General features: G+C 37.6%; 1 protein-coding gene across 5 annotated transcripts in view; it reads right to left on the reverse strand.

Annotated features, from left to right (window-relative positions):
* PDE7A (phosphodiesterase 7A) overlaps positions 1–25,052 on the reverse strand; it is an 80,170-nt gene that overhangs the window by 42,053 nt on the left and 13,065 nt on the right. For 2 of the 5 annotated variants that reach the window (XM_074882194.1, XM_074882190.1), the window contains exon 1: positions 3,123–3,232. The exons of the other annotated variants lie outside the window; for them this stretch is intronic. In XM_074882194.1, coding sequence (XP_074738295.1) covers positions 3,123–3,182 — 60 coding nt within the window. In that variant the 5' untranslated portion in view covers positions 3,183–3,232. Of the gene's footprint in view, positions 1–3,122; positions 3,233–25,052 lie in introns of those variants that run through there. 5 annotated transcript variants of the gene reach the window in all.

A 25,052-nucleotide genomic window follows, 5' to 3' on the forward strand; every position in this document is an offset into this window, starting at 1 on the left:
TGAAGACAGATGTGAAAGATGACTGGGAAGGATTGTTTACACTGGACTTACAGTTTGAAAACCTTACCTTAAATTTCAGTTTCATATAGAGTGTCGTTTACTCTTTCAAAGGGCAATACAGGAAGAGAAGCCTTCATTTCTCTCTCTTGTCACATCTTTGTGGAAAGTGAATGGAAGATGTTCAAACTAAAGTAGAAGATCCATTAATCCTTTAAGAACAACAATGATACAAGGACTCCATAAAAATAAGCGAGGGGGGTACTCTACCAAAAGATAGATTTGTCAGATCTTTCTGAAAATCTTTTCACAAGAGTATAGGAGGTTATTAAAGGCCAGGCAATGGGAATGATATGCCAAAATAGCACACAAATGTGTCTTCAAAAGGAAACCGCTTCAGTGATGCTAGGGAGTATACTCAGCATATGCATCTAACACTTGGAAACAGAGCACCTGCTGCTGTTTGTGCCAAACAGAAACGTTTCCATTGATGTTTCAGTTTTATCACAAGGACTTCCCAATCCAGTTCAGAGGAGAGCACCAGCATTACTGTTGGGCACTTCATTCTGGAAAATGTCAGCTAGCCAGCTTTTGGACTATCAGGCGAAATAACTGCTGGTCTCATTCTGTAGCAGCAGAAAGAAACGGGTAGAGTTGTTGGCTTTCAAAATTCAGGTGCTCCCACTAAAAAGAACCATCCATGCTTTCTGATGGAGTTCACAACCCTCATTTTGCAACTCAGTTGTTTATTCAGAAGCTGGGAAAGAAAAGACAGAAGAAAGCAACACAGCCAGTCAGGTATTGTCACCTACTTGGCTTTTCTGTCCAAGTCATTTGCTCAACAATCAGAGGACTGTTTTTAGAAAGAGAAATTGAGAGCAAGTTTTGAGAAGTTGTTGTATCATGGCAACTGCAATTTACTGGTTAAGCTGCCTCAAATATATACACTTGACTTGGTAACTATTTAAGATTCTAAGACAGTTTAACAACTAGAAGTCCCTAGAATGACAAACTAATTAGATCAGATTTCTCCAACTATTACTGGATTTAAAAAGCACAACTGTCATTCATTGTAATTCTTAGAATGATTTCAAGTAATTAAAAGTTCTGTGCTAACATAAGATCCACAGTTTTCCACAAGGCATCACCAAGTTTTTACTCACTAATGCACTGGAAAATGTTCTTTTAAAGCACTTAAAACTGTCGCTGAACTCAGGCAAGCCACTTCAAAATGGTCCTACTACTGTTTTCTAAATATTTCACTGGAGTTCAAAGCAGTATTTTGAAAGTTTATCAAATGAGCAAAAAGAAAATGTAGTTAATTTCAGGAAGATACTAACCAGCAATAAGCCATACACACCCCCATCAAGTATCTGAATGTGGCAAATCTAATATTTTCTTCCATATTAAGCTATTTCACACGATCATCTCCCAAGACAGACGGCAATCACTTATAAACTTAGCTATGGTTTGAATGATAGTTATCAACCTTAGTGATACATACATTTAACAAGCACCTATATTTTTTCTTATACACCTTAGATGTGTATCATGTGGCATCATAAGATTTATCCAAAGTTTTGTAACATAAAACTTCAAGATTTAACAAAAATACACAAAACAAAAGCTTGAAAATTGATCAGAAAAGAAAGCACAGTAAAAAAAAAATAAGCGTGATTGACCTAAGTGAGGGCAGCAACACACAGGGATATTACCTTTAGAAACTAAATCAGAATGGCAGGACTCAAAAGCAACAGCAGAATAGGATAATTGGATGAACCCAAAAGAAAATTCTTTGAAAGAAACAACCGTTAGCACATTTAAAAACACAGCCATAAACAGCAGAGGGTTTTTTATGCTTAACTGTATTATGTCAGCTACCCAGAATTCCTATTTTTCCCACCTTAACAGAATTTTTGACCAAACTGAACTATGGCCATAATCCTTATGCAGGCTTTTTATGTCAAGTTTCAGAAAACCAGCAATTCAATGGTATACTAGTAAAACGAGGATGATGTACTAGGCTAGCACACTGGCTGTAAAACTTTGGCATTTAGAATCTGCCTTCAGTCACAAGTAGTAAATATCCCTTAGGGTATCCTGGTCTTTTTCTTGATGTGACAAAAGTTATCACAAATGCAAGCAACTAAGCCTGACCACTTCTCCTTTTAGAAAATTTATAACTGTGTTATTGACAGTGACTGAAGAGTACAGGCATAGATACCTGGCAAAGCTTGTTTTCACAATAAATTCAAATTCATGTTTGCTTAGGTTCTCCTGTTAATCATACAAAACTGTTAAAATTGTGTATTAATAAAAAAATCTACCTATAAATAAAAAAAAAAATCCCCCTCCCCCCCTTCCCTCATTCTCTCCAATGATTCTGGCCATCCTTCACAATCCTAAACTTAATTTTTTTCTCCTTTTGGAATGGATTCCAGGTTAGGCAGCAAGCTATGCTGAGAAGAGCCTTGTCCCTTCTCCAGGCACCAATTCCACCTATATTTACTACCACAATGTACATTATGGAGATACAGTCTTTAGAATGGGAGAGTATGAACTCCTAATTTTGTCTAACATTAGCTCACATTTTTCAAAACACAGGCATCTCAGATGGAAAGGCTACAAAGTAAGTGAAGTAGCCAGTATTTCTCCTAAGCAAACAAAATTGGTATTTCCACTCCTGTAACCCTGAAATCAACAATAAAAAAAGGATATCCTGTCCAGGAAGCAAAATACACTAATTTGTATTATTCTCACTATGTTTAAAATTGTTTTTCCTTATTTTCACAAAGCCTTTCAAGTGCTATAAAATTGAAGATCTGTTAGTAAAGGAGGCAAGCATACCCTTGCCATTCAGAAGCCATTTCAGATCCCTTTTCCCCGTCTCCTACCTGGCACTGCTACAAACACACTCTTCCCACTTCAAGGCAGGCAAAAGTCGAGAGCTACAAAATCATGTATGAACACTTAAGAAACACAATCTTAAATGACGAATGATGTGTTTCCAAAACAGATTAGATTTAAAAAAGAAAAATAAGCACTCATGAAGTTCTTAATGACTTGTTTTCTCTCAGGCTACTTATAAACCCAGTTAGTCAAAACAGAATAATAAAATGGCCTACCTTAGAAGTAATCCATTTGATAAGGATCAGAGCTAAGCACCAGATCAATGCAATTCCCATTGGATCACCCCGAAGACCTGAAGCATAATCTCCTCCCTGATCCCAGCCAGTGCTGGAAGCTGTGTGAAGGTTTAAGAGCCTGGGAAGCAGCATGCAGTGGCAAGGCTGAAGGCAGGCAGGGGCTGCCTGCACTGCCAACAGCTGCACCAAGGCTTCGGTCACCTGACAGCCCCAGCAATTTGCTCCCTGTGAGCAGCACTGCCCTGTACATCTCGCTGCCAACTCCATACTCGACAAGAAAGTTTTACAGCCAGAGGACATGGTAAGTAGTAAAACTATACTAAACCCTACAAAAATGCTAAAGGAAATTAAAAGCCACGATTGCGTGCTTTTATAACACATCTTTTAATACAGCAAAGCATGCTAGACTACAGGATCAAATTCCAGTACTCAAACCCACCTGAGCTAATTCAGGATACTGCCTTCCCTTTAAATGCTATGAAGAGCCTGTTCCCAGCAGATTTCACCATAGCTGATATTCACAAGTTCCTTTTATCTCTGCCACCTGGAGAACTGCTATGAACTGAACTTCAAAACATACTTCAAGGTTGCTTTTATAGCAACTTACTATAAATAACGTTAATGAAAGAAAGTTAATGCACTGAATACATGCAATCATTCACACCAATCATCATCCTCTAATCTCTTCTTTTGTCCACTAAATATCGCATCATCCTTCATACTGCCTTTCTAGCCACACATGCTCATGCCTGACCTGGCATGTTTCTTCAGTTTATTGCTCCAAGGGTGAACTTGCTTACAATCCCCCTCACACACACACACACACTCCCCCAGCACCTTCCAGGGTTGGAAGACAGAGTAACTTCCTCTAAGAGCAGTGATGATGCAGCCAAGTGGTCCTATATACTTGGTGCAGCTTTGAGATTCATTTTAATTTTTGTCATTTTAAGCTGACAAAAATGTTTCGTTTCAGAAATACAAAATCTCAAATAGTCTGGAAAAAAGGCAGTTACAGAGGGGAAAAAAGGAAGAGTGTGGGAGATTGATGAGTTTAAAAGGATGAAGTTGAATAATTTAAAGGAAAATTGTATGAAGATTCTGCTCTTCCTATCATTTTTTATTACTAGAAGATAATATTGCAACTTCCAATATATGCACAAAATACAAGTTTGCACAGGCTACCAAAGGAGTAACTTTAGCACCAAGAAAGTGATTTCCTCCTATCCACAGGAAAAGGGGAGACATACCACAGTGGATGTTTACTGAATGAAGAAGACTCAATAACTGGGATAGGGCTCTGTTATTTTGTAATAGGATTCCTAATATTTGTGCTGGCTTTTAAGCTATAATCATGATCTCTGTACCAGCTGCGGGTTCATATAGCACCATTACATTCCAAACACGTATCTTCTGCTCTCTCCCCTCCACCTGCCCCTGAAAACCAGTCAGATCAAAACCATCACCAAGAACATTCAGAACAGACCTTCTGGTATCTCACTCAATGAATACAGCATGTATCTAAAGGTCTGTCAAGTCCCACCCAAAACACAAACTGTCACGGAGGTAGATTTAAAAACATTATCATCTCCAAACACTTGACAAGGTTAAGACACCCTGACAATTAGTCATCACCAGCCTGTTGTTACTTAAAAAAAAACAAACCCACAATAAATGGCATTAGACTGTATCTGTATTAGCAGTTTGGCACAACTGGAGCAGATCAAAACACAGCTGCTGCTGAAGTCTTTACACCTATGCTATATGAAACCCAGGAGTGTTTTTTTGCAGGCCACATTTACTCAAACTTCCTGAACCAGACCTTACCACAGGAGGCTCAAAGCTGCCAAAAATGACCAATAACTGGTCAAACATCTATGACCCTACCAAGGATTAGAGTACATTTGGTGCATGCAAGAGGCGGAATGGCTTAGCTTCTTTTGAAAGGAGACTAGTTAGCACATACTGAAATCACTCTGGAAAACAAACAAATGAGCACGATAAACAGGGACAATGAGGTGATTTGCTTCAAGACTGAACTCTCCAAATAAAACTCTAACACAAATAGCCTTGTACTCTTTGAAAGGTCAAGCATTTCTCTCCGTCACCACTATTTTCAATCCCTGATCAGTCTTCTATGTTTTCCTGTCTCAAAACACATGAAGATGTTCTCAGAGTGTGTGGATGGTCTTATCCCAGGTCCACGGAGCAAACCTTTCTTCCACCGATGTTGGAAACACAGTATTATCTTAGAAAACATAGCGATACAAAGTAATCACCCTTTCCTCTTTTGTCTTCCAGTAGCAAGTGGCTTAATTAATTAGCCTCCTCTTACTGAAAGTTTTTCTTAAAAACTATTGTCTCATGTATAAGTTTAATACCAGAACACAGAAATAAAAATACTTGCCCATCTGTTAAGCACCACTATAGCACTATTTATTTTAACTATGGCTTGGAAATGGAAAGACTGTTTCAGAAATAAGATTCCGAATTTGGGGACAAAGGAAGACCAAAAAGTGCACTGGGTTATATGAGAAGTATGAGAAATCAACAAAGAAGCTGAAGTGATTCTTCTGGGGAAAGTACTGCTTTGAATAACCCCATTTACAATTCTAAGGTGAAGGCAAAATAAATGATATTTTACAAGGATATGAAAGAAATTATTCAAGGTCATCAGCAAGTATGGTAAACCCTCGGGTACAAGACTACATAAAAATAAGATATTACTAAATTCCCTCTGTGATAATAGACTACCTATTACACTACCTAAGTTCTGGGAGTGCAGTCAGTGACCCTTGGGCTGTGGACATCATCAGTCTTAGCTTCATCTCAGAATGAAGGAGCACACCAGAAAACACCTATCCTATACTGCATTTTTTGTCTTTTAAAAATTGTGGAAGTTTCTAAGTATGTTTCATTTTCTTTCTTCTTCTCTTTTTCTCCCCTGCTTTCTAGCAGATTCTTTTTCAGTTTTTCTAAAATTCATTTGCTGAATACATACAGAGATACCATGTTTGATAAAGCAAGATTTCCAGTACTTAACACTCAAATATAGCATACAAATCATTACCTAGTTCCTCTGTTCTTACCATCAGCTCAAGCACACAAATGCAATTACTGTCTCTTACCATTTCCAAACAAATATCCCAATGACTTCAATGTAAACTTAATGATATGTAGATGCATCTAAGCAGTTAAAGGCATGTTTTGCTACAATTTTTGCATTTGCTGAGTAAGCCCTTCTGTGTAATTCCTTACAAGACAAGAATTCATTATCAATACAGCAGAAAGCATCTGGGGTCTTGTAACGTTTGTTACAAAGATTTCACTAAGGAATTTGCTAGATACTAGTTTGCTCTCATTGTGAAACTGGCAACACATGGGACCAGCTCCTACTGATTTAAAGTAGCTCTCCATTAGCAAGCCCTCATGATTTGCAAGGATTCAATTATTTCTTTACACACTCCTAGAGATCTGCAAGGCTCCACATGGAAGCCCATTATTTCCTATTAGCGTACTCTGTTATGTGAAGTACCAAGTACAGGATCCCAGTTTTACTTGTATATTTCTAAACATCCATCTGTTCCAATACTTTTTTTTTCTTTTTTTAATAAATTTCAGCAGTCCTGAAGAATGACTCAGTGTTGCCTTACAAACCTCAGTAACTACTATATCTACAGAAGTGTCTTTAAATGCCCCCCCTTTCAATAACACCTACAGGAAATCCAGAGTTGAAGCAACAGCACCATATTTCACAGATATTATTGGGTCTCATATGATGCTCCTATTTAAATGCAACAGGGCTTCACAGATCTCCATCACCACATGAGTTTTTACGCAGAAGTTTGAGGCCCCTTGCTAATCACTCCTACTTTCCAGAATGACCTGATTTTACATGCATGCACTTTTACACCTGGCCCAGAAATGAGATCTCTGTGGAGTCTCCTTTGCCCTTCAAACACCCGCTTCCAGAACAGGGACAGAACAGTGGCTTGTGGCACACCCATTTCTAGGATGCTCTTCTGACTGGCATATTATTTGTTATGGACCAGTCAGGGAACTTAACTGTATTTATATTAACAGCATGTAAAGACAGCACAGGAATAAGCCTATCATGTACCAATTCATCAGCATATAGTGAAAAAAAACCACAGCTCTAAACTCATTTCCATCTTTTCTTCACTTTTCTCTGTTTCATTGTCTACCATGTATGATCTCTCTCTCCAGCAGACTTCACTAACAAAGAATAATTAAATGGTAATCTATGAGAAGTATTGTAACAAATGTAGGTAGCTATTGCTGCAGCCCAACCCAACCACTACAGGAAAATATGCCATTAATTTTATGAATATTGAGTACAGACCTTTTTAGAATTTCACAATGTATACACAGTGATCAGCTTTTACAAATGCTATTTCTGTTTATGTCTTAATTTAAAATGTTATCTAAGCATTTTACTTTCAGTTCTGCTCCTTATTTAAAAGATTTAAAATGTTAGCCTGTTGCAACTAGGTACAAGATTCCAATTATTCTAGCTGCTTATTAATAAAGCTACATATCAGCTAATAAGCAAACATGAAATTTTTTCAAAAGTTCGCAAAAATCACTTTATTTACTACATATAATCATCATTACTACTGAACTTATTGCTACTAAACTCAAAAGGCTGGTTAGAACTCCAGAACATGAACTTCCAAAGCCAAGGACAGATACGGACTCAGAAGGCAGAATTTAGCTATTTCCTTAAAGATCACTTCTCATTTTTAGAAATCTTCCATTTCGGGCTTCAATAAGATAGAAGAAGAACGAACACACACACACCCCACCCCCCCTTAGAAAAAAAGGACCCGATCTCAATGAATGAAAGGAAGTCAACCACCTACATTTCTATACCACCACTCTTTCATCAACTACTCTAACATAGCAATAGAAAACCATCAGGATCATCTTATGTGCACTGCATTTCCAAAAGCTGTAAGAGGTATTCCATATTTTAAAAACAAATCACATAAATCTTTGTCAAAGCAATCTTTGTCAATCTTTCAACACTGCATTTTTCTGATGGCTGTTTTTAACCTTTAGTCTTATTTGCTCAACATCATGCTTATGCAGGTTAATAGAAATGGCCATGTAACACTGAAAAAATCATTTGGCAAAAATGCACAGATCTTGCTTGATGGGTGGATGAGAACACATTTTTAATTTCCTTGCATAGATTAAACATCTAGAAACAGATTACTTCTAAAATGCTTCTTTTGCAATACAAATTAGAATACTCTCAGTGCCTCTCATATCATGTGCTTTAGTTAATCTTCTGCTGATTGGTTTTTCCTAACATAGTAAATTTCAGAGTTTCTACAAAAAATATATACATTTAAAGAATCTAAATTGGAATTGACACTGTGCTAATTTGTACCATATAACCCTTGTTCTTATGAAAACCTATCTAGCCAAAGAACTGAAGTTCTACAGTACAGTATTCTTTCTCAGTTTTTTCAGACACCCATTTTTCTGAGGCTGCTTACTTACAATTGCATTTTAGGGCTTTGTCCACAGAACTGTGATTTCTGCTCTTCTCCAGAGAAGATATGTTGGCAAGAAGCTATACTCCACTTTTACCAAATCCTCTTTAAGGAAAGAACAGACATATTGAAAAGTTATTAAGATGACAGTCTACACAGATATATTTGTCACGTGGTATTTAGGAAATACTTATTTTTCAACTGTCTGTTGGATGTAGTGAGGCTTATTACCTTGGACAGAGAACCATTTCAGTGTGGTTGTACAGATGCTCAACCAAGGCTGGTCTACATAAACTTGTACCTGTCCCCACCTGTTTGAAGATACTGTCATCTGCTCCTTCACAAAAGGTCTGTGGCACAGCAAGAAACTGGACTGGTTTTAGAGTTCAATACGAATGCATTCATCCGTGACTTTGAAGAGTTAAAGAACAGTACCATTGTTACAAGACAAAGTACTGTCAGAGCCTCAGACTGCAATCCATTCACTAAGGATAGCCTGTTCTGAAGGCGAGATGCAAGAAGTTGAGTTTTAGCTGCTCTGAGTTACCATGTTTCACTACTAAACACATCTTCAAAGACTGAATGGTACATGGGAAGCAAATAAAGAGTCATTTCAATTCCCACATACTTCATGTATTGCAAGTAACCTGGCTATGTAAGTGAAAGCAGATGAATAGTAATGTGTGACAAGAAAAGCTACCAATGTTTTAGACTTTGTAATAAAATATTTATATTCTATTTCTAAAGCACATCCTTTGAACAGTGAAAGACTGTCTTACTATTTGTCTTAACTGGAAACCTAAATAAAAAACATTGAGGTTATAATCTCACAGAAAGACAACATCACAAAATTGTCAACACATCACAACACCAGAAAAGGAAATTACAGAAATTTAAGTCACAGTAGTTGCATCTTATACTTCTTCATAAGTTATCAAAGACGACACAAAGGACACGTGAAGTTTGTCCTCTAAATTCAAGGCTTAAGCTTTCTTTCTAGAGAAGCTTCTCCAATAACTTTTATTCTTATTTGAACACTACCAGCTAACCTCTGCAGCTTCAGAGCTCCTAGAAGTGTGTGTGTAGAAAGGGGGAGCACAGGAAGCAACCGGGGCCTCCCCAGCAGCTGTATGTACAAATTCCCACAGATTTGTCTGTCTAGCTCATGAACCCAAAGAGAGCAACCCAGTGCAATGAATGAAGGCTAAAAGGCATGGGGGCAGGGTACAACGTGAGCTGCTCCTTTTCACTTGCACCCTGGCTTCTCTCTCATTCAGACATGAAAAGGAATCAGAAATTAATGGATTGAATAAAAAAAACCTAAGAGCTTCTATTCGGCTCCTAAATGATCGGTAATCTCCCGTAAGTGTGAGGGCTCACCTCCCTCTAAACCTAAGAAACATTCGGCTGCCTGCCTCTTAACTAGCAAGTTTTCCCTACTTCAGTGCTGCTAAAAGATACTTTTAACCCCTTCATACACACTTCCATTCACTTTGTAGGAAGTATTTAAAGAGTAGTGTACACAAAATTAAAATATTGACATCTGTTAAGACTCCCCAGGCAACACAGCTTCCATTTATTATAAGCAGGTATTTATGCAAGGATTTTAGATATAATTCAGATTTTTTTTAAAAAAAAAATCAAGAGTTCCCACAGAAAAAACACATTTCAGCATTTTAGTAGGCACACAGGCATATATGAAAGCTCAAAAAATATGTTAAACATTAAAAAGGCAGTAATAAAATCATCTTTGTTTCTGGTTCCTTGCTAGCCATCACAAAAATATTATGTTGTCAAAAAAAGATTGTTTCAAGGGGAAAGCTGGAAGCTTCACATTAATATATTAGGCAGAGATGGCAACAAGACGTCTGAAATAAATCAAGCCTAGCTTTTATTTTCCTATTCTGTGATCATTTCCATTAAAATAACTGAAGGACTACACAGGACAAACACTGAAATGGGTTACACCATCTGCTGTCAAATCCACAAATCAATACAGTATTTTATTTATAATATCATGGCATTACAAATGAAAATAATTACATTAAATAGTCATCACAGAGTTTATAAAGATTAAAGAGATTCAAAGAAATATCATATTGGTCATGCCCAGCATTTCACAAAAAAGCAAAGCACAAAACTAAGAAGCAACACATAGTATCTGAAATACAAGAGGTTAAGAGAAGTTACATTGGCCAACTACATTCAACTTCTTTCACCTCAAAAATCTAACAGTTCAAGCTGAAAAAACAAATAAAACATTAGCAGAGTTACAGTTTCTGCTACAACATTCTTTCCGGAGAAAATTCATCTGGAGACTCATCTAAATACTTATTTCAGAACTTGCTTATGCACCATACCCAAAAATGTTTGTAGCCTTCCGTGCATTTTTCCCAAGAGCTAATTAAACCTACGCCCATTAAGGTTAAGCTGACCAATTTTAACTGAACTGGTTAAGCAGACCAACTTCAGCTGAACTACTTAAACTTGGAAAGGCTCTAATGAGGCAGTAAGCTGAAAACCCTATCCTTCCAAATGCCACAGTTCAACACCTGCCATTGCAACACCTTCCCTCACTTTCCAGGTTGCAATATATTATTGCCAGCTTCTCATCTTTTATTGAGCTACCAATACAACCCTGTCTTACATACTTCCGAATTCTCCTTCTCTGATCTGTAGCAGATGCAAATTTCTTATAGCGAATGCTTTAAAAACTTGCCAATAATGTTTAATAAAGGTATTGTTATGCAAAACAGCTATTTTATAGACATTTACACATTTGTAGAACATGTAGTTATTGCCTTCCATTAATATTCTGTTAGCATGTGGGTGCCAGCAATCCATGCATCCAAAGACTTTTCATCAAAAATCTAATCTAATTATTTCAGCACCTCACCCACTATAGATAAAGCTGACCCAGTAACAGAGAGCTTTTCAGTAGTGTTGTGGCCTATGTCTGCAGGTGTTAAACTGAAAAAGACTACTGTGTTTGAGACTGAAATACTCTGAAAAGGTGCGGCCTTCTATTACAGAGATGTCAGCACAAGATTTTTTCTTGGATACAAAGAAAGAGTTTTTATATTTTTTTAAATTACATCAGTACAAAGAAAAAGGTAGCTGACAAAGGAAGAGAAGAATTACAAGCTCAAAAGTAATATAAAAAAATTCCCAGGCAAAAAATTCCATATGATTGCAATCTGTTAAGGGGAGGCATGGAAGGAGGTATGGAAACAGGCATACAAAGAAAGTGTTCTATTAATAGATTAATACATTTTTTGATACACTTCACCGCTGACACATTGACATACAAAAAAGGTGGAAAGCTAGTAGAAAAAAGTTCAGGGACTTCTTCAACTACAACTGATATCCTTCTACAGCCTTCTCAAAAATACAATATTCTTGTACAGACTTCTCATTATTCAACCTCAGTGTGAATTTTATCACATTTACAACATTCAGAGACCTCCTACAATTAAAAACCACTTCCAAGTAATTTTTCTTACAGGGATTTCACAGCAGCATACTTCTGAATTTAATATTCCATTTCTGAAGGTAACAAGATGCTACTTTCATTGTTAAACTTTAACATTAAACAGAAATTGAATTTAAGAATCTAGCATAAAAAAAAGTTATTTCAATAGGATTTAAAAGATTTACATTTGTAAAATTACATTCCATTTCTATTTGACTTAGTTATCCTGCAGGAATGCTGAAAAGAGCCATACAATTATTATATTGTTTCTTAAAGAAGCAAGAATTGTAGCAGTACCAACAAGAATGTTTATCTCTGAAGCTCCTTGCCACCCACTGGACACCTGTCAGTCTTGGCACTGGCCTTTATGTGCCCATGTAAAGAAGATTTTGCATGGCATAGCCCTCTCTTGACCAAATTAGGCTAACCTCATCTGCATTGACATCAGTGCCTATAATTTTGGAATCTCATAGACAGAAATAGCTTTATCACAGGGCCCAGCATACAAATTAAGCATCTGTATAGGGCATGCTGAACTTGTGGAAGTGATGAAAAGCTGTAGTGGAAAAATCTTAGCATACGCTTTGAAGCTATATCTAATTAAGGCAACAGTTAACTACTTTGGGTGAATTTATTATTTGAAGTCTTGGTTTTAGTCCGCTTGCAGCATTCTCTGTTTGCACACAAAGTAGTGTTAAAAACCTTTTATTTTAACTGAGGACCCTGAACTTAGTGTATTTCAAAGCATTTAATTTTTCAGGTATATAGAAATCACACAAATTTTTATTACCAGATCCCAGCTTTGTCTTCAGATTTGGCATCCCTAATCATCCCGTTGTTCTGTGAGATGCCATTACAGCTTGCTACAGGATTATATCCAGTACTAAATTTGTGCTGTCTGTGCACAACAAACCAAGAATACCAAGACACAGTTAATTTCATTAATGTTATATGACTTAGGCAGTAAGGGGAAAGCCTGGTATATTGGATCATAATTTCCTTATGCATGTAGTGGTCTAATTTTATAGAAGGACTTTTGGAAACAAGCAGAACGGCCAAACAATTAAGCTACATAAGCAACCTCCAAAACACATTTGGAAAATGAGCGAAGAGAAAGAGAGGAGTAACTTGCATGACTGTAGCATAATTCCAGGCTCCTCATCACTCTGTCAGAGCTGGGAGTCTGCAGATCAAAAGGCATACAGCACTGCTCGCCCTGTTCTCCCAGGGAAAGGAGGATCTGCTGTCAGTTACTTCTCCAAATAGGATGGCAGACAGACACGAGCCTCAATATAATTAAAGCCTTTCTCACCTTATGAAGGAATTTTAAGACTTATGGAAATATAGATGAGCACGCAGAACTAAAGACCAGAACAAAAGAATAATAGAAAACACTAAAAAGATTCTTTGCTTTAAAATAGTTACTGAATACAGATGTCATTGCTCCTGAAGGGAACAGTACTGGAAGCAGAGTCTACCCCCAGAGACTTACTAGAAAGAAAAAAGAAAGATATGCAACCCCAGCCTGTAGTTCAAGACCCCTGTTTTGGGTGGGGGGGGAATACGAGGAGCCAACCTGTGACATACATAGGAGAGCCTTGCTTCTCATGCTATAAATCAGTCTACCTCCACCATAATTAACCCAACTTTTTCTTTACTACGTCCTACACAAAATTACAAGTTGTTCCTCATACCTCTAACCAAAATTTTCCATGTGTAATCAAAAATCTCACTGTGATCCTACTGTCCTCTCTTTTGCATCATATCTCACCAAGTAGTAGTGCAGGGGAAGAGGGAAGGAAAGGTACCACATACTGTGGTTTACCCATAAGTCTGGTGAAAGGCCTACCTCTTGGTCTTTCATTCACTTTCCCAACTGTGAAGAGCAAAAACTTCTCAAATCCTGAAAATAACAGATCAATTGATTTTCAACACTGAACTCTTTCATTCTGCTTTGAGAGATATGACTATTTCCATTAAGTAATTCCTATTTCTTTCAAAAAAGTTTCAGACACATCCTTCTAGTCAAATGATACAAACATTCTGGAAAATATCCTGAATTTAAAGGTATTTGTGTCAATAAATCAGTAGCCAACATAGTTAGCTGCTTATAATACACACTTATGATGTCCTTAATTTTAACACACACACACAAAAGTATTGGTGCATCTTAACTAAATACAGCATATACTTTTTTTTTAATAGACCAAGAGTAAGATTCCATACTGGTTTTCCACAGAGGTCCCAAGTCAATTTATGCACATAGGTTGTGGCTTCCTTTAACTAAGTCATAATTCTTTACTTAAAAAGAAAAGTGAAAAGTCTGAAATGGCAACAGACTTCACGTGTTGCCAAGTGCTCGAACTCCAAAGGCAGAATTAATTTTCTCAGTGACTCCTCTACAGCACTCATCAAAAATACCAGAGCACTGTGAAGTACTCATCTTCAAAACCCCAGCCCAGCACAAAGAGATCAGAGCCCAAACATCACTCCTTCTGGGCACCCAATTTAAGACTGCTAGAACTGTATTCTTCCAATTTTTTAATCACATACAGACCTCATGTAAGCATAGCTCCTCAGTCTGAGATCTTTCCTCTGTTGGAAGTGGGTGGAAGGGATGAAGAGGGCAGGAAAGGCAAATAGGGCTGCAAGATCTCACATCAAGCACTTAAATGAGAAGCATACAATCATGACCTAGGAAAAGCTTGATTTACATGTCTGCACTAATAAGCAATTACAAGACAGAAGCATGAGAAATATCTTTTTCTCCAGAATGACATTTAACTGCCTTGTAAGTACACACAATACTCCATTCTTCTTAGATAAAAAAAACACAAGGAATGGCTACAACGCTTCTCACAACACAAGCAAATACATTCTGTGCAATAAAGGAGGCAAAGGTTTCCTGGAAAAGATTAACAAAATTAAAACCTCACAATGCATCAATGTAAGTATGTTAACATGGATTGCACAGGCAATCCAAACACATTATTTCCTAAATGCTGTGCTTCTCTTTAGAATTACATCCATAAGGGAAGAAAACTGTTGTCGTAATTTGTTTTCTTTCAATTTAAAACAAAACAAAAACCAACAAACCGACAATCAAACTATGAAATTCTCTTGAGTCAGAACATATTTTACCCACATAACCTCCCAAAGAAGTTGCAAACTCTAGATTCACCTCAGAGGCTACTTCTGCTGTTTTAAGATATAAACTACATAACTTATCACATTCTAACAATAGAAAACAAATTAAAAATCTATTTTAAAAATAAAAAATTGAAAATGTATCCCAAGCAACAGAGTGATAAGTCTTTAGAGATATACAAAAACATTCAGCATATAAGGTGTATTTGGAAACATATGCACAAATTTAAAGCAATCATTCTTAACCAGCAAGCACCAACTTTTTACAGAAAGCAGTACGAAACAAAAAAAAAATAAAGTCACTATGTACACCAGTTCATTTTTATCCTTCTTGAACCGAACTACACCCTTTTCCCTGAACAACTGAACTTTCTACACTGGATTGGCCACTTCTATTATCTACAAATCCAAAAGTTCAGTAAAAACCCTTAAAACTCCTGGGCTTAGAACTACTCTCAAGTTGCTTCTTCTAGGCAGGTTGAGAAGTGGTACAGTAATCGGGGCTAGGCGTGGCCAGGGCATGAGCCATAAAGCAATCTGTCCTTAGTGATGAGAATAAGTTTTCAAGTGTACAGTTCATACCGAAATGCCTTTGACCCTGAAAATTTAACATTGTACAAAGCTTTGAACAGGTTAGCCACAAGAGCACAGACGAACGCTGGAGAACCTCCTAAGAACCTTTGCAATAATTACAATGAGACTAAACATCGCTATAATTAAGTTTCCTTGTTTAATAAAAATAATTGCTTAATGTTTTAAAATCCACAGGTATAGGGCAGTTTATCTGAAAAACTGACGCCTCTCATTGTCAGGTTATGGCTTGTGTTTACTGGTACAAGGCTACTGTCGTTAAGTACTTCAGGATCACCTTGAACTGAGAGATTGCTAAGCTGTCTGTTACAGTATTTATGCATGGGGCACAACACTCAGGACTGGCACTGACTTGCACCTCAATGCATTGACATTATTAGATCTTTTTATTCCCTAATTTTGCAAAACAGGTTTCAATATAACACAGTCAACATTTGAGAAATAGGAAGAAGTATAACTAATAAGCAAGCTGAACTCCTTTCCTGGCTCCAGCCTCCCACATACCATGGATGTGCGATACAGGAGGGTCGCTGCCCTTCAGCTGCACACCTTTCAGCCTTCCACCAAGGCATGGCATGTCCTAAGGCAATATATATTATTCTACTTCTTCCTGATTCCAGACATGCTGAGAAGGAGTGGGATAAGCTCATACAAACACAGGGCTGCTGAAGAGAGACACTGGAGTCAAAAACTTTATTTTTTGCAAGTAGGTATCTATTATCACATGTTAGAACAGACCACAGAAAGACAGCTTTGAAATCGGAACTAATTTCTTCAAGGCTTAGAAAGGCAAGTCTGTTATTGCATTAGAGAAAAACATGGTTCTGTTTAAAAAACAGCATATATCTGTGAAACACTCAGGATAAATTTCAGTTTGCATCAAAACAGTACATTTTCATGTTAATACTATAGCATTTTCTTCTTTTTGTAGGAAAAAAAGGTATCTAGAAACTAAAAAATTTCTTTGAATGTAAAGTCATAAAGGTCACAAAAGTATCCCCCACAAAACCAGCTGAAGGGGCAATAAGCCATTTTCCACTGGCAGATGTGATTAGCTAGATACTCTCAGAATGTCTTCATGAAAATCATTCTGTATAAAATGGAATTCCATACGTAAAATTAAGCAAGTAGCTTATCAGCCCCCAATCCCTTCCTCCATATAAATTACATTACAGACCCCTCAAAAGAGGAATTTAACTTTTATTCTCTAATCAAGTATCACAACATACTTATTTTTTCCTTGACATTTTGTACTATATAATATATCCTGATAAACTCACCCAATTAATTACTTCGGTATTTCTCTCCTAACATCTATGGTTAATTTCTGTGCAACAGTTTGAGATTCTTCCTTTAAAAGTGAAAGGGTGATCATTTCTCTAACTGCCAGTATTTTTGTGATTTCAAACATACAGAAGATTGAAATGTAAGAAACACAATAAACAACTGAACTGAAAGCACCCCTGCTGTACTTCCGGTAAGACAGCTCAACATCAGAACTTATCATTTTTGTTTGCTCTTAAGACAGAAAAAAATAGGGGAGGGAAGGTCTGAACAAGTTTTTGAGACAGAAATATCATTTTTAAGGAACTATATTTGGGTTTGTTTTTTCCCCCCATGTTACATTATCTCTTTAATAGAGGTTTGTTTACTCAGTTTCAACTTCAATGGGTTTCACTTTCTACCTTTTTCTTGTATTAGCAAAAGTACAACCAACCTACAAATTTCTGAATAATATACATGAATGTTTCTCAAGTCCAAGATGAATCTATTCAACAGTGCTACTCAGTTGCTCTTGCCTTTTAGCCTTCCTTATGCATGAAACCTTTTTAACAAGGTCTGCAAACTGCTCAGGAAAACTGACAGTAAAATAGTTCATTAACCAAGAGTTTAGAAAATGGGAGGCTGAGGAAACCTACCTCAGGCTTGTAACAAGGCATAAAAGCTTCTTCTGAAATAAGATGAGCAAGCATTTTGCAAAGTTAGAAAAGTAACCCAACTCTTTGCAGGAGCTGGGAGAAAAGAAGTGACTGAATTCATGAATCCATAAGTGTACACAGCATGTGCACCCTAAGAAAGGAGAAGACAACATCCACAGCCTTTTCTTTATCTCTCCTGACAATTAACTAACTGCAAGTAGGAGCAGAGCCTCACCACCACCAGATTAATCCAGAAGAAACCTGGGTTCTGCTTCACAGTTCACACAAACAGGGAACCAGAAGAGAAGCCAGGTATATTCTTGCCTCCCTCAACAAGCAGCAAGCAGACTATTTCCCCCCTCTGCCTGACAGCTTCCATTTTAGCATGCATATGCAATAGCACATCTATGAACTGCACCAGTTTGGACAAAGTTCTTAAAAAGTAACCTACCCAATTTCCCTATATTTATTATTCTGGACTGCCAGATATCTGGAAATCCTTCAGAGAGCAACTTGGTATCACACACAGCAAATCAGCACGTTCTGGGCACTGAGATCATTTGAAATGATGAAGTCTAGAACAGAGTCTGGGAGCTTATGAATATGGGGACAGCCTACATGTATGCACTAAACCTGTGCATGTCAAAGCCTGCTACACATGTGCAGAAGGCTCCTCAGATTCCTAAACACTTTCTCCAATAGAGAATATTAGGTGACTCATTTCCTTGATGTGTACATGCACCACTTCAGTGTAGCTAAGAGACCTTTTTTTTTTTCTTTTTAAACTGCAGGTGTTGTCAAACTCCATCAGACCAAATCAACATTATACCAGTGGAGACGAAAATAGTCCTGCTAATAATCACTTGGCATACTGATATCAATCTGCATTCCTGAAAAAAATTATTTGAGGGGGGAGGAAGAGACAATGGGGAGGAAGGTAACCTGGCTTTCTAGAGTAATGATATCTTTGTATCTGTGGTCAAAACTGACAGGCAAGCTACCAAAAAGTATCCAGCACTAAAAGCATCGAAGCATCATCAGATCAGGAGAAAGAAGAAATGAGTAACTAGAAACAATGCAGGATGTCAAGCATTGTACAGACTCATACCTTCAGCTTTCCAAATAGCCAGGAACTGTAATACACCTAAAATGGCACATCAGTTCCGTAATTATTATGAAGTAACAGGCCCATTATATCTGTTGATATAAAAGGCTAATTCACTACCTATAAAGACAGTGTAATTTCCAGTATCTTCAGTTTCAGATAAAACTATCTGCAGTATCTTGATTTAGGTGCCTTCTAAATCTACAAAATCCTCCTCAGGTATACCATCAGGTTTTTTTCCTTGCACCCCATCTAGATTTCTGCAGAATATCAACAGCCTGCAACTTAATTTGTACGGCACAACGAAGGTCTCTAAGACATCAAGGATGCCAGATTCTGGATCCGTGTGATGATGACTTTACATTAGTTTCTTTCTTGGGCTGGTAAAAGAACAATCTGTTGATGGAACCAAAATGATTATTCCACACAAGAAGTTTCTCATAACAGTACAGAAGAAACATAGTCAGGTATTAACTGATGAGGCTCTTTCCATCCCCCAGCCTTCCCCAAAGAGCAGATCCTCAAATTTGCTTAGAAATCCCCTATCAAGAGACTGCTTTTAGGAATAGCACCAACTCATGCCAAAAGACTATCAGAATAATACACTTGGTTATAATATAACAGCTAAGATAAAAACCTATTTTAGAAAGCATAACACACCTCAAAAAGTAATAATTACCCACCAATTTTATGATGCAACATCTATCAATGTTTAAAGACACTAAAACAAGACTTTCACTTCTATTTTTCCACCAAGAAAAAAACACTAACCAAAGTTAATTGTTACAGAAATAGTGAGAATTTGATCTGAAATCTTGAAGAGTTATTGAAAACATGCAATCTTTAAATGAAAGCTGAAAAAAGTGGGGTTGAACAAAAAATAAGAGAGCATTCTCTTAACTTTAATGCCCTCCATAACATGAATAAAAGCTTGGGCACAAAAAAAACTTGTGTATTCCAATAGATGTAATTATGATGCTTCACCTATTGTACTTGAATGAAAGCAATAGGATACAAAAATAATTTTTATTTGCTGTGATGCACAAAGCATTTTTTTAATCAAATTATTTACATTCAATACTATCTGTGAATTATAATGAATGTATCATACTTGTATAACAGTTAACTTTTAAGGAAAGAACTTAACCAGCTTATGTGAACTTGGAAACTCTGAGATAGTAAAAAAAAATTCAAGTTGCAACTGGTGTTGTTTACATTTGTCAGCACAGATACAGCTTCTGGATCACTGCTCTGTAAGCTTTCAATGCACATTCATGCCTATATTCCAAACAACACCAAGGCAGTTAGTATTACCCATAAAATCAGTTACTTTTTCCAAGTGAAAACCAACACAGACCCACCAAAAACCAGCCTAGAAGTTCACTTCAGAAGAAAACTACATTTATTTTTCACTTAATCTGCATACCCTGAAACCAGTCAGAAACTCAACACTTAAAACATTCTGTAGGTCTCACCTTCCAGAAGGGAACTTAATCACCAGCTTCTTCAGCTTTCATTCTTCCTGCTCAGTTTCTTAAAACCACACTTTCCTTGCCAATATGTGAGGTACCACAAATTAAGTAACTGACATCATTTCCAAAGACAAATCACCTAGATGGCCAGACAAAGCTGATTAAGAAGATACAGTACAGCCATACCAGCTTCATTTGAATGCGTGGGAAGAACTGACAGTGCCAACACATTTATGTAATGTGGTCCCTGCAGATGTTCAAATGCTTTGAGTTGTCAGCTGGCTTTGGAGATACACATCACAAAGCAGACTGGCAATTTAAAGAACCACCCTCCAGGTGGTGTTGTGTGGATTTTAACATGGCAAGACATCTTGAGAAACATGCTGGGATATCTACCTTATAGAACAGAAAGTTTTTAAAACCTCAATGACACATTCCACCATGGGCTAATTAGAATTAATTTGTGCCCCATGGCCTCAAGAGCCGCTCTTGGGAGTACTCAGAACTCCTTAATCATCTTCAAGATGATGTCCTTTTGCCATAATTTGGTCTGTGACTGCAGGACAATTTAAGGTAGCAAATCTTAAAATTCTTAATTACAAAACTTGTCCATCCACACATAACATTTTTAAATGCCTTTATTTCTTCCTGAAGTGTGTGCCTGCATATGCACGCCTGATAGAGAACGAATGATCTAGTCTGTCCCTTTAGCACTGGCAACAGAAAACAGCAGAGGGCTGCACTTGGGCCACCTTTTGTACCCTTACAAGGAGTCAAAGGATAAGACCAAAGCATGCATAGTTCTTAAATACCACTTATAGGAATTCCTATCTCAAATATTTGGAAAATCTACACACGAACAGCCCCCCCCAATTATTTTTTCCTTTTAAATTACAGGTTCTGCTATGGATTTTACCTATCTTTCCTGCTAGTTTTACACACTGAAACAGCTTTTTTCTTCTTCACGCTACTGTTGACATATTTTACCTCTGCGTATTTAACATCAAAAAGCACAGCTCGCGGTCCTCCTAAACACTACATATTTGCTTCATGAATTCTAGTTAAAGTTGAGAGGGGAAAAAAAAAGCATTCTTCTTAGACAAGACAGTAGGAGATGCAAACTTCTACGTGCTCCATTTTGCAAGTGTGAAGGACCGATTATTGGAGCTTTCACATAGTATGATGGAAAAGCCAGCATTACCAAGCACAGCTCTTATGTCCACTAGCTAGCTTAATTCAAACACTGCTTGAGAACTTTGAAAACAAACAGCTTGGTAGTCCTTCAGTCTTCCCTTAGCAGAATGCCTATTAAAACAGTCAAACAGAATAATTTGATACTTAAATACTTGAAATGTACTCGTAAAGGTGAATATTCATGAAAGATAAATGCAGTTCCTTTAGCAGGCCAACAACATTTTAATGTCCATGTAATACTATGACAACATTTTATTTTAAAGCCCACCAATCAGAAATTCTTTCGCCAATCTAAAGAGGTAGAAGTCATCACGTTGCTCTCTGTAGCAAAAAACATGCCCAGTAATCAGAATAATCCATGGCTGCTGCTGGAGACTTAAATGAAGTGTCGGAGATCTAGCATAAAAAGCTATTATGAAAGACATGTCCTTATCTCAGAGTAATTTTTCACAAATAAGCATAAATGCATTAATTTCATTTAGTGAAAAAGCAATATACTACTACAAGAGTACACTGTAGTTAGAAGTGGAAGCAACACACCTGCTACAGTAGCTGCACCAGTAATTCTGTATTACTGGTCCTGGGCCCCAGCTTGCATCATCAGACCCCAGAACATTTATGTGTGTCTTAACTCTCAACCATTTCCTGTCTCAAACAGCAGTGTGAATGATTACAGAATGACCAGACCCTTTGCCCCTAAGCACAATACCCTCTTCCCCTCAAAACTGTAGGAGCAGAACTACCATATTCTGTGACAGACAGAAGAGCCTATAGAAGAGCCTGTAAGACTAGGAAAGGGAATTTATGAAGCAAGAAAGATTCCAAAAACAGCTGAGTGAAGGGATACACTTCTGTGTATCTGCATAGCTGAGATGGGAAGAGAGATGCTAGAGGAGGTGGATGCTTCAGCAGTGCCTTTCAAACAGATCACACAGGACATGAGAGGTCACCGCTGTTAGGGCAGAGATGACCAAGTCCCTCATCTCACCTACAGTCCTTGTACAATTCCTCAGTCCTAGAACAGAGGTTTAACAATATTCTGATTCTTGATTTTATTTTAACATTATTTTTCATAACAGTACTGAGAAAGATTTAAAACACAGACAACGCTTGCACATTTCAGCCAATAAGTGTAAGTAGCTAGCACACACACATCTGGTTCAGAGCTGCAAACTGAAAAAAAAAGGTATTTAGGTAGGGTAGAACTCACATAATATTTAGACCTGCACGCTACAAAACTAAAGAACATCATGACTTCGCTAAATATCCATTTTAACTACAAAAGCAATATAACTACAAAAACATTTTTACTGCTTTCAGAACTGCAAATCTCCTATCTTTGTTGAACCCAAACATTACATTGTGAATGAACCAATGAATTTTCACTAATACATTTCTTTTTCCCTGAACTAAAAAATGTAGTACCATGGACTTATAAAACAGTAAAAACCTGCAGGATACCCAGGACTGAATATAAAAAAAGAAGGTATTAAAGAAGCACTGCAATGATAGAATGTTAATTCCTTTGCTTGCATATAAGGGTTTTTTGCTAGGTCAGTTTGTTCATGGGATGAAACCTGACTTTGAATTATTTCAGTTTGTTAACAATTCTAATTAACTCACGTTAGTAGCTTCCTTGTTAGTCCACTTGGATATCATTGCTCTGGTGCTTTTACCAAATTCTTTCCAATTGCTAAACTGTGGACTAAGGACAAAAGCACATTTCACAGTCCCCCTTTATGAACTATTTCAGGCCTATACTCTCTACTGGTTGATTTGGGTGTTCAGAAGACTCACAGCAGTCAAAGGAAGTGTAGGGTTTCAGAAAAAACTACAGAAACTAGAAACTGTAACCATACTCTCCACCTGAACACTCAGAATCAGGCTCATTTCCAAAACCAGGATTCGGTCTCTTTCCCTGTGTCCTTCCCTTTTCAAGTCACTTGAACTCTAACCACCACCTCTCTTCCCCAGCTACCAAGCACTTTAACAACCATGCTCCAAAAGACACTGTCACTCCATAGCTAGAGCACAAGCTCTTACACCTAGAATCACATCCTGCACCCATCCAAAGTCAGCCTGCAATCCAGTGGCAGGGTCACTGAAACTGCTAGGGAATTATATGCTAGGCACACCTCAAATGCAGCCCCATTATCTCAGTTCTGTGCAGGCAGCAGACCTCAATCTGCTGGAATTACGAGGCAAAGCAGCAGCACAGTGGGCCCAAACTGGGAGCACAGACAACTATATCATCTGAGACAATACCACTGACCAGATGGACACGAAGCAGTTCACATCCTTGTGAGGCCCCAAGAGAGGGTTAAAAGATCACTGCAACAGAAGAGCTGTCTCACTGCTCTGGCAGTGTTAGAGGCCACTATATGGTTTCAACAAGGGTGAGAAAATTGATACAGAAACACTTAAGAAGTGATTGAGAAGCAAGCTCAGTGTTGGAAACCGTAACTCAGCAACTATTGCCTCACTGGAGGCCTCCCTGTATTGTGTAGGCGCTGTCATACTCTGCAGCATGATCGTTTTTTCATCCCCTGCAGAGAAGTAGCAGCACAGCTCATAGCCAAAGAATATCACTTCATGAGAAGCAGGGATGAAAGTATACACCACTACGTAACAACACACACAGGCCAAGGTGTCTATGGAAGCCTTAGAAGTCCACAGCTTTCTCCTCCTCACAGAGTTGCTTCCTTCATTTTCCCAAAGCAATTAAATCAGTGAAATTCATAAAAAACAGATCTGCTTAAAACTTTATTACATATAATAAATAATCCATTTTTTTGCAGATACATTTCTTTTATTTACCAAACTCATTTTCATTGGCACTTCTGAAGTTAAGTGAAGTACTTGGGCCCCATAAAGACACCTGAAACTTTCATACAGGGTTTGAGAGGCTGCATCTGGGCCTGGACCACCATGTAGGAATGTGAAGAAAGCAATGCCACAAACCAGGCAGTAGAGGTGAGAAAATACAACAGATGAAACAGATGGGGATCAATATGTGCATTAAGCAAAACCGTATTGCTTTCAAAACAATCTCACAAAATGCAGAGGTAATATTCTGCCATCAAGCACTTCACACAAATTATCTGACCTTCACCTTCTCCCAAGGGGGACAAACCCCAGAAGGCACTTGTGGCATAACACTCATACATTGCCTTCAGTCAGTCCTCATTCTTTGCTCTCACAAATATTACAAAGGAAACTTTAGTTAAGACCTTTACACAGCACATTCTACAGCAAACATGAAGAGCTACTAAGAAAGGATGCCCATGCACATCACTTTTTCCATCATCAAGTTTTACTTCATCTGCAGAACAATCATCTGCTATTGATCAATTCTCTTCTCTCAAATGTCAGCATGCATGAAATGGAAGCCAATACATTTATTGCCACAGCTTCTTCTCTTCTATCATGATCCAGCAAACATATCAGCAGTATGGCCTATCTTATCTCCTGGATGTTGACGGTTCCCAGG

The sequence above is a fragment of the Strix uralensis genome, chromosome 1, assembly GCF_047716275.1.
Source record: "Strix uralensis isolate ZFMK-TIS-50842 chromosome 1, bStrUra1, whole genome shotgun sequence".
NCBI classification, from domain to species: Eukaryota; Metazoa; Chordata; class Aves; order Strigiformes; family Strigidae; genus Strix; species Strix uralensis.